Genomic DNA, 10,736 nt, shown 5'->3' on the forward strand with positions numbered 1-10,736 from the left:
TTCACCAAAGTTGAAATGCAGGAAAAAAATGTTAAGGGCAGCCAGAGAGAAAGGTCGGGTTACCCTCAAAGGGAAGCCCATCAGACTAACAGCGGATCTCTCGGCAGAAACCCTACAAGCTAGAAGAGAGTGGGGGCCAATATTCAACATTCTTAAAGAAAAGAATTTTCAACCCAGAATTTCATATCCAGCCAAGCTAAGCTTCATAAGTGAAGGAGAAATAAAATACTTCACAGACAAACAAATGCTGAGAGATTTTGTCACCACCAGGCCTGCCCTAAGAGAGCTCCTGAAGGAAGCGCTAAACATGGAAAGGAACAACTGGTACCAGCCGCTGCAAAATCATGCCAAAATGTAAAGACCATCGAGACTAGGAAGAAACTGCATCAACTAACGAGCAAAATAACCAGCTAACATCATAATGACAGGATCAAATTCACACATAACAATATTAACTTTAAATGTAAATGGACTAAATTCTCCAATTAAAAGACACAGACTGGCAAATTGGATAAAGAGTCAAGACCCATCAGTGTGCTGTATTCAGGAAACCCATCTCACATGCAGAGACACACATAGGCTCAAAATAAAAGGATGGAGGAAGATCTACCAAGCAAATGGAAAACAAAAAAAGGCAGGGGTTGCAATCCTAGTCTCAGATAAAACAGACTTTAAACCAACAAAGATCCAAAGAGACAAAGAAGGCCATTACATAATGGTAAAGGGATCAATTCAACAAGAAGAGCTAACTATCCTAAATATATATGCACCCAATACAGGAGCACCCAGATTCATAAAGCAAGTCCTGAGTGACCTACAAAGAGACTTAGACTCCCACACAATAATAATGGGAGACTTTAACACCCCACTGTCAACATTAGACAGATCAACGAGACAGAAAGTCAACAAGGATACCCAGGAATTGAACTCAGCTCTGCACCAAGTGGACCTAATAGACATCTACAGAACTCTCCACCCCAAATCAACAGAATATACATTTTTTCAGCACCACACCACACCTATTCCAAAATTGACCACATACTTGGAAGTAAAGCTCTCCTCAGCAAATGTAAAAGAACAGAAATTATAACAAACTATCTCTCAGACCACAGTACAATCAAACTAGAACTCAGGATTAAGAATCTCACTCAAAGCCGCTCAACTACATGGAAACTGAACAACCTGCTCCTGAATGACTACTGGGTACATAACGAAATGAAGGCAGAAATAAAGATGTTCTTTGAAACCAACGAGAACAAAGACACAACATACCAGAATCTCTGGGACACATTCAAAGCAGTGTGTAGAGGGAAATTTATAGCACTAAATGCCCACAAGACAAAGCAGGAAAGATCCAAAATTGACACCCTAACATCACAATTAAAAGAACTAGAAAAGCAAGAGCAAACACATTCAAAAGCTAGCAGAAGGCAAGAAATAACTAAAATCAGAGCAGAACTCAAGGAAATAGAGACACAAAAAACCCTTCAAAAAATCAATGAATCCAGGAGCTGGTTTTTTGAAAGGATCAACAAAATTGATAGACCGCTAGCAAGACTAATAAAGAAAAAGAGAAGAATCAAATAGACACAATAAAAAATGATAAAGGGGATATCACCACCGATCCCACAGAAATACAAACTACCATCAGAGAATACTACAAACACCTCTACGCAAATAAACTAGAAAATCTAGAAGAAATGGATAAATTCCTGGACACATACACTCTCCCAAGACTAAACCAGGAATAAGTTGAATCTCTTAATAGACCAATAACAGGAGCTGAAATTGTGGCAATAATCAATAGCTTACCAACCAAAAAGAGTCCAGGACCAGATGGATTCACAGCCGAATTCTACCAGAGGTACAAGGAGGAACTGGTACCATTCCTTCTGAAATTATTCCAATCAATAGAAAAAGAGGGAATCCTCCCTAACTCATTTTATGAGGCCAGCATCATCCTGATACCAAAGCTGGGCACAGACACAACAAAAAAAGAGAATTTTAGACCAATATCCTTGATGAACATTGATGCAAAAATCCTCAATAAAATACTGGCAAACCGAATCCAGCAGCACATCAAAAAGCTTATCCACCATGATCAAGTGGGCTTCATCCCTGGGATGCAAGGCTGGTTCAATATACGCAAATCAATAAATGTAATCCAGCATATAAACAGAGCCAAAGACAAAAACCACATGATTATCTCAATAGATGCAGAAAAAGCCTTTGACAAAATTCAACAACCCTTCATGCTAAAAACTCTCAATAAATTAGGTATTGATGGGACGTATTTCAAAATAGTAAGAGCTATCTATGACAAACCCACAGCCAATATCATACTGAATGGGCAAAAACTGGAAGCATTCCCTTTGAAAACTGGCACAAGACAGGGATGCCCTCTCTCACCACTCCTATTCAACATAGTGTTGGAAGTTCTGGCCAGGGCAATTAGGCAGGAGAAGGAAATAAAGGGTATTCAATTAGGAAAAGAGGAAGTCAAATTGTCCCTGTTTGCAGATGACATGATTGTATATCTGGAAAACCCCATTGTCTCAGCCCAAAGTCTCCTTAAGCTGATAAGCAACTTCAGCAAAGTCTCAGGATACAAAATCAATGTACAAAAATCACAAGCATTCTTATACACCAACAACAGACAAACAGAGAGCCAAATCATGAGTGAACTCCCATTCACAATTGCTTCAAAGAGAATAAAATACCTAGGAATCCAACTTACAAGGGACGGGAAGGACCTCTTCAAGGAGAACTACAAACCACTGCTCAAGGAAATAAAAGAGGATACAAACAAATGGAAGAACATTCCATGCTCATGGGTAGGAAGAATCAATATCGTGAAAATGGCCATACTGCCCAAGGTAATTTACAGATTCAATGCCATCCCCATCAAGCTACCAATGACTTTCTTCACAGAATTGGAAAAAACTACTTTAAAGTTCATATGGAACCAAAAAAGAGCCCGCATTGCCAAGTCAATCCTAAGCCAAAAGAACAAAGCTGGAGGCATCACACTACCTGACTTCAAACTATACTACAAGGCTACAGTAACCAAAACAGCATGGTACTGGTACCAAAACAGAGACATAGATCAATGGAACAGAACAGAACCCTCAGAAATAACGCCGCATACCTACAACTGTCTGATCTTTGACAAACCTGAGAAAAACAAGCAATGGGGAAAGGATTCCCTATTTAATAAATGGTGCTGGGAAAACTGGCTAGCCATATGTAGAAAGCTGAAACTGGATCCCTTCCTTACACCTTATACAAAAACCAATTCAAGATGGATTAAAGATTTAAACGTTAGACCTAAAACCATAAAAACCCTAGAAGAAAACCTAGGCATTACCATTCAGGACATAGGCATGGGCAAGGACTTCATGTCCAAAACACCAAAAGCAATGGCAACAAAAGACAAAATTGACAAATGGGATCTAATTAAACTAAAGAGCTTCTGCACAGCAAAAGAAACTACCATCAGAGTGAACAGCCAACCTACAAAATGGGAGAAAATTTTCACAACCTACTCATCTGACAAAGGGCTAATATCCAGAATCTACAATGAACTCAAACAAATTTACAAGAAAAAAACAAACAACCCCATCAAAAAGTGGGCGAAGGACATGAACAGACACTTCTCAAAAGAAGACATTTATGCAGCCAAAAAACACATGAAAAAATGCTCATCATCACTGGCCATCAGAGAAATGCAAATCAAAACCACAATGAGATACCATCTCACACCAGTTAGAATGGCCATCATTAAAAAGTGAGGAAACAACAGGTGCTGGAGAGGCTGTGGAGAAATAGGAACACTTTTACACTGTTGGTGGGACTGTAAACTAGTTCAACCATTGTGGAAGTCAGTGTGGCGATTCCTCAGGGATCTAGAACTAGAAATACCATTTGACCCAGCCATCCCATTACTGGGTGTATACCCAAATGACTATAAATCATGCTACTATAAAGACACATGCACACGTATGTTTATTGCGGCATTATTCACAATAGCAAAGACTTGGAACCAACCCAAATGTCCAACAATGATAGATTGGATTAAGAAAATGTGGCACATATACACCATGGAATACTATGCAGCCATAAAAAATGATGAGTTCATGTCCTTTGTAGGGACATGGATGAAATTGGAAATCATCATTCTCAGTAAACTATCGCAAGAACAAAAAACCAAACACCACATATTCTCACTCATAGGTGGGAATTGAACAATGAGATCACATGGACACAGGAAGGGGAATATCACACTCTGGGGACTGTGGTGGGGTGGGGGGAGGGGGGAGGGATAGCATTGGGAGATATACCTAATGCTAGATGACGAGTTAGTGGGTGCAGTGCACCAGCATGGCACATGTATACATATGTAACTAACCTGCACAATGTGCACATGTACCCTAAAACTTAAAGTATAATAAAAAAAAAAAAAAGAAACTCTTTTTTTTTTTGTTCCCATTTCATGGAAACAATGAAAAATGTAAAACTCCCCTATTTACTGATTCCTGGAAACTTTCACCAAAGCTCAGGTTTAGCCTCAATAGCACAAAGCCTTTCAGGGTGAGGCTTGATTCAGTAGGCCCTTCAAAGTCACATCTGTCCATTTCTCTTTCGTGCATATACCCCCAGGCAAGCAAGAATGTCTGTAACGCTGAGAACCACACCTAACAAGAGAGCGATTGCATCACCGGCTTCTACTGCTTCACCCAGGCAGCACCAAAATAGTGACATGAGGACTAAGGCAACTGTGCTGAAATTCAGATCATGATGTTGGAATCTTGAGGGCTGAAGTTTCCAAAGAAATGGTATATATAGAATTCTATCTGACTTGAAATTTTTCCTTCCTGGAGCTCCAGGTGCTGAGACTAAGAGGTTCCATGTGACACTGCCTTCCAGGAGGCAGCCATTACAGAAACCCACTTTGCACCCCCTTTTGTAATCACAACCTTCTTATCTCCCCCCTTCTCCACACATGACCACTGTCTGCCATGAAAGTATGCTCACCTCCATGTCCTTTCCGTCCAATGAACCTTGCTCCTGGCAACAGACTACTGCTACTTAAGCGCCACTAGGATTATGATACTCTCCATGCTTAAAAAAAATAATGAGGCTGGAGTGGTGCCTCATGCCTGTAATACCAGCACTTTGGGAGGCCGAGGTGGGTGGATCACCAGAGGTCAGGAGGTTGAGACCAGCATAGCCAAAATGGCAAAACCCTGTCTCTACTAAAAACACACAAAAAAATTAGCCGGGCATGGTGGCGGGCTCCTGTAATCCCAGCTACTTGGGAGGCTGAGGCAAGGAGAATCGCTTGAACCAGGGAGGCAGAGGTTGCAATGAGTGGGGATCACATCACTGTACTCCAGCCTGGGCGACAGAGCGAGACTCTGTCTTAAATAAATAAACAAATAAATAAATAAATCGTGGCTAGATGCTGAAAATATCTAAAAGCTAAAAGTTCTAGATCATTAGTCCAATATCCAGTGCTTTCCACAGTCTGCTCCCAAGCTATCTTTTTTGTGTGTGTGTAAATTATTTTATTTCTTCCGTGATGATTTAGAGGGACTATCTTCAAACCAGTACAAATATTTCATAAATAATACCTAGCCAATTTCTAACCAATTGAGTAATTTGTTGCCACCTCACATCTTTCAGCAAGAAATATATTCAATTTGAATAGTAAAGACATTACACAATGAATAAGGACAGAATTAAAATTTGCTTTAAATATTTCTTTGGGAAAGGGGACATCACACTTCTACTCAATGAAGAGAAACATTTTTACAGTCCAGAGGTCTTTAATTTTTCTTAACCCCTATTATGCCATGAATCCAAAGGGAACAGCTTCCAGCAGCTCAGGCTCCTTCCCATTGGTTCTCACAAAGTGTGCTTCTCTGGGTGGAGCAAGCTGACACTTTAGTTGAACCCAGGTGCCTTTCTCTTTGGCTTCCTTCTTTTTCTGATCATTTTCCTCCACGCGTTTCAGGAAGCTATTTCAGTTCTTAGAGTGCTTAATGTGCTCAATATGAACATTAATTCTCTTGGCAAGAATCTTGCCCTTAACTTGTGTGTTTACAGCAATGCTAACAGCATGCTGGGGAACACTGTAGACTCTTCCAGCTTTGGGAACACTTGTGGGGCATTTCTCCCAACCTATCTTTCCAGGCTTTTCACCGACTTCTCCCAGGTCTTGCTTTATTCCAATCTTCCTGCATATCCATTCCATGCCCTCGTACATACCATTCCACTTGTCTGTATGCTCACCTCCATCTGTCAAAAGTTGACTTATCACTTCACACCTAGGTCAAATTCTCCTTTCCCTCAGCCTGAAGTCACTATTTTGAGTAGGAATCGCCACAGCTTTCTTTTTTGACCACTCATTTATTTATCTGTACATATTCACTCATTTTGTTATTCTACCCTTGTTTTTATGTCCTTTTCCTCAGGTAGATCATAAGCAGATTGAAGGCAGGGATTGTTGAAAGGTGTATATTAATTTCTGTTGCTAAAGGTCCTGGACTGGCATAAAGGCTCTGAAAGGATTATTCACCAGAGCAAAGCTGGAGAGAACTCCTCCCCCAGCCTAGCAGGTCTTTGTAACTGTAGTCCTGAGGGTGTGGAAGCTTAAGCAGTTTCTAAGAAGATAAGTGTGAGATACTCAGTCCTTCCGGACTTCCTGAGGTCGTAAAGTATCGTTGGAGTTGCCGAAAGGAGAAAGTAGAAGCCAGACTGGCACCAAGCACCACCAGGTCAATTTTTCCTTCAGGCTCTGGTCAACAAAACATCCCAACAACCTCTTTTTTTGTTTATTTTTGTCTTTCTAGACAGGGTCTCACTTTGTCACCCAGGCTTGAGTGCAGTGGTGTGAACATGGGTCATTGCAGCCTCAACCTCCTGGGCTCAAGCAATCCTCCCACCTCAGCCCCGACAGTAGCTGGAACTATAGGTGTACACCACCAGCCCAGCTAATTTTTGTATTTTTTGTAGAAATAGGGTTTCTCCCTGTTGCCCAGGCTGGTCTCGAACTCCTAGGCTCAAGCAATCCAGGTACCTCAACCTCCCAAAGTGCTGGGATTACAGGTGCGAGCCACCATGCCCTCCTCACTCCAGCCACTTCTAAGGATATAACGGAGACTGCTATTACCAAGAAATATTAACAATGATCAAGAAAGGACATACAGCACATTTGTAAAATAGTTTTAACATTTCTGAATAAATAGCTATTCTCTAATTAAGCATCAAAGAACTCTGGCCAAAAAGTCTGTGAAATAAATTGTATACTTGCTCCCATCCATGCCTCTCCCCACAAGTTTGACTTTGATCTTCCAAACACAGATCATTTTGAAGAAAACATAGCAAGGGAGCCCCTGTCTTGGGATGTTTTTTGATACTTCTTAATGCCTGCACTGGTCAAGTCTGGGCAGGCTATACTGCAATCTCAGTGGCTCAATAGAACAGAGGTTAATTTTTCACTCACACTACGTGTCCATTGCAGGTGGGGAGCCCTGCTGCATGTAGTCCCTTGGGGACCCAGGTTCATGGAGGCGCTATTAGCTGAACATCCTCAGTACCTATGGGAGGCAAAGAGAACTCATACCAGCCCAGAAGTGACAAGTCACTTTCACTCACAGCTCATTGGCCAAAAGTGGTCACACAGTTCTACCTATCTGTAAGAAGGGAAATGTACATGAACCTCTTGGTGAGAGCATTCCTGAATTTATCCAAAACGTCTTAGACACACTGCCCTGCGTTTCTCCTCTAATGGATACTGGCATCTATTGCTTCTATGAAAGGTGTAGGAAACTCAATAATGTACTTATATTTAAGTCAACACATGGAGAGAATAGATAGTCCAAGCAAATGACTTCAGTATGTTTAATTCCTGGATCAGGAAATTAAATTCTTTCAGAGCCACATTAACATCTATCACTCTGATTTAAAACTGTCATCTAGGCTTTCTTTGATACTTCTGATTAATGGAATGATTATGGCATAAGACTAAATAGAACACCCTCTCTTTATTTTGAGTAAAGAATACACAGACAATAAACATTTGAATTTGTTTGGCCAAGAGAAAGATTAAAGACAACATTTTCATTGTGCTGTAGCTTCATGGAGTTGTTTTTTGTGCTGGTGATGATTTTTATTGCCTTTGTCCTATAGAAAAGATTGTACACTGATAAGAACCCCATAACCAGCTTCCCTCACATAAAAATGTGAAGTGACATAACAAATAAATCTATCAGGAAATTCCTCTAATTTAAGTAAAGGCAAAACTCCAGGGACTAAAGACAATAATCATCGTTGCTTCTTTTTGCTGATGCTTAGTTCAAGATGTTTATTCAAGAGAGTTAAAGGGAAAAGAAATGCAAAATACAGGATTTTCAGGCAGTGCTTCAAAATTAAGACCTTAGGGAAAGCAATTTCAAAAGCAAAAATAGATGCCACCAGTCCCCATTCTTATTTGAGATCTTATGCCAAATTAAATAGGGCTTTGATAATCATCTGGCACAGCAGTTCTCAATCAGTGACGCACATTAGAAACAACTGTGGAGTTTTAAAGTATACATAAACTTGGGCTCAAGCACTGGGATTCTAATTCACTGGGTCTAAGGTTCAGCACAACATCTGTCATGTTTAAAGTCTTGGATAAGTATATGATTTTTTTTTAATTAGGAAGCACATATCTAAAGGTAAGACCTCTCTGTTCCCTAAAGGAACAAGAAATCCTGCCTTCTATTCTCCGGTTGAATTTGGAATCACTAATGTAGCCTCCATTTATCCATATGGGAAAAATGAGTCAGGCCACCAAGTTCCCACCACCACAGAAAGAGTCACTATCAGAGCTGAAATGGCATCAAGGATTTTCTTTTTCTTTCCTTTCCTTTTTTTTTTTTTTTTGAGACAGTCTCACTCGCTCTGTAGCCCATGCTGGAGTGTAATCACAGTTCACTCCATCCTCCGCCTCCCTCCTCAGCCTCCTGAGTAGCTGAGACTACAGGCACAAGCCACCATTCCTGGATAACTTTTGTACCTTTTTTTGTAGATGGGGTTTCATCATGTTGCCCAGACTGGTCTTGAACTCCTGGGCTCAAGTGATCCAGCTGCCTTGGCCTCCCAAAGTGGGATTTTCTTAACCAGTAATTGGTCCCCATTATTTGCAGCCAAGTATAATTATAATCATTAAATCCTGCTTATCAAAGTTACTTTTAGAACTATTTATGGTCATTATCTGGCTATGAACAGACTGTCAGTGTGTTCCTGGACCAAACTGAGGGTCGGGCTGCTATTTTTCGCAGCCCAATAACAAGATGCTGATGAACTGGGGAGGAAGAGAGTTTTTATTTCTGTGACCGATTACAGGGAGAAGGCCTGGAAATTATCATCAGACCAACTCAAAATTACAAAGTTTTCCAGAGCTGATATACCTTCTAAGCTATATGTCTACATGTAAGTATGCATTCATCTAAAGACATACGTGATTAACTTCTTGTAATCTATAACTAAGGTCTGAGTCCTGAAGACCTTTCTCTGGAGCCTCAGTAAATTTACTTAATCTAAATGGGTCCAGGTGCTGGGGTGATTACCCTTATCTTGCCTCCTGCTAAATCACAGAGGTTTGAGGAGTTCCTTCAGATCCCCAATAAACTTGTTTGTGGAGGCCTGGGGAGTTTCTTCAGACCCACAATAAAACTTGTTTAACCCTAAATGGGTCCTAGTAAGAATTCCTTCATTATTTGGTCATGCTTTAAGGCCCAGGAAAGGCCTACGCAAAACTCTTCATGGGCATTTGTTACATCCCAGCCTTTGTATAAGGGCGCTGGCTTTTAATATTTAACTTAACCACTCAGTCAGTGCTGAAACAGCTGTTAGTGAGGCCTGGCCTGCCACAAGTGTGAGGCAGTAGAACAGTGGCATTTCCTTTCTCTTTGTAGATGGGATAAAAGCTATGTGAAAATCCTATGTAATGTACCTCTGCCTGCTCTCACACATTCAAGCCACACCAGCTGGCTTTTTCTCACTCACCATGTCATGTGGCCTCTAGATGGGTTGGGCCTAAACAGACAGGAACATGGCCCCTGGCATGGAGCAGGCACTGGGGTGGGGACCCAGCTGGGGCCTGGGAGCAGTCCAATCTGGCTGGAAGAACATGTCCTCTACTCAGGGGAGGCTGGTCAGCATTAGGGAAGTCCACCATGGAGTAACAATGAATGGAGTCACATGGTCACCAAGAATTCAGAGGCAGTTGAAATCTGGAAATCCACCAAGAGCTAGACTTTCTTCATCTGGAAAGGCATTGAATTAGGCCCTATGCCTGCTTCTGAGTCTTCTTGAAACTAAGTAAAAGGGCAAAAAGCTGATTTGCACAAGATTCATTTTCTACTCTAATAAGCATAGAAAATTATGTTAGATAAATGTTTAATGAGACTGAAAGTCAAGGAAGAATATGTCACAGGGGACTTTGATTAAGGAACATATAAGTAGCTTAATTGACTTTCTTTACTGATTTTTAAAAAATAAAAAAAGGGCCGGGTGCAGTGACTCACGCCTGTAATCCCAGCACTTTGGGAGTCGAAGGTGGGGGGGTCAAGAAATGGAGACCATCCTGGCCAAAATGGTGAAACCCCGTCTCCACTAAAAATACAAAAATTAGCTGGGCGTGGTGGCACGGGCCTGCAGTCCCAGCTACTCCGGAGGCTGAGCCA

At 41.1% G+C, this 10,736-nt stretch overlaps 1 protein-coding gene across 1 annotated transcript; it reads right to left on the reverse strand.

The window, feature by feature from the left end:
* Window positions 1-4,620: 4,620 nt before the first annotated feature.
* LOC112209419 (small integral membrane protein 30) lies at window positions 4,621-9,259 on the reverse strand. The gene is made up of 2 exons (XM_024356998.1): window positions 9,238-9,259; window positions 4,621-4,775 (listed from the first exon to the last, which is right to left on the reverse strand). Exons 1-2 carry the CDS (start codon window positions 9,257-9,259, stop codon window positions 4,621-4,623), a joined length of 177 nt encoding a protein of 58 aa, XP_024212766.1.
* Window positions 9,260-10,736: the final 1,477 nt, after the last annotated feature.

The sequence above is a fragment of the Pan troglodytes genome, chromosome 5 (assembly GCF_028858775.2).
Source record: "Pan troglodytes isolate AG18354 chromosome 5, NHGRI_mPanTro3-v2.0_pri, whole genome shotgun sequence".
NCBI classification, from domain to species: domain Eukaryota; kingdom Metazoa; phylum Chordata; class Mammalia; order Primates; family Hominidae; genus Pan; species Pan troglodytes.

What these genes read in the sequence shown, in the direction of transcription:
- LOC112209419 (XM_024356998.1), bottom strand. Translation starts at nt 9,259, where the DNA reads ATGACCATAAATAGTTCTAAAA. An exon ending in GACCATAAATAGTTCTAAAA is followed by an intron (nt 4,776 to 9,237) that starts GTAACTTTGATA and finishes ATTTCAGCACAG; the next exon opens with TTGCCTTAGTCCTCATGTCA.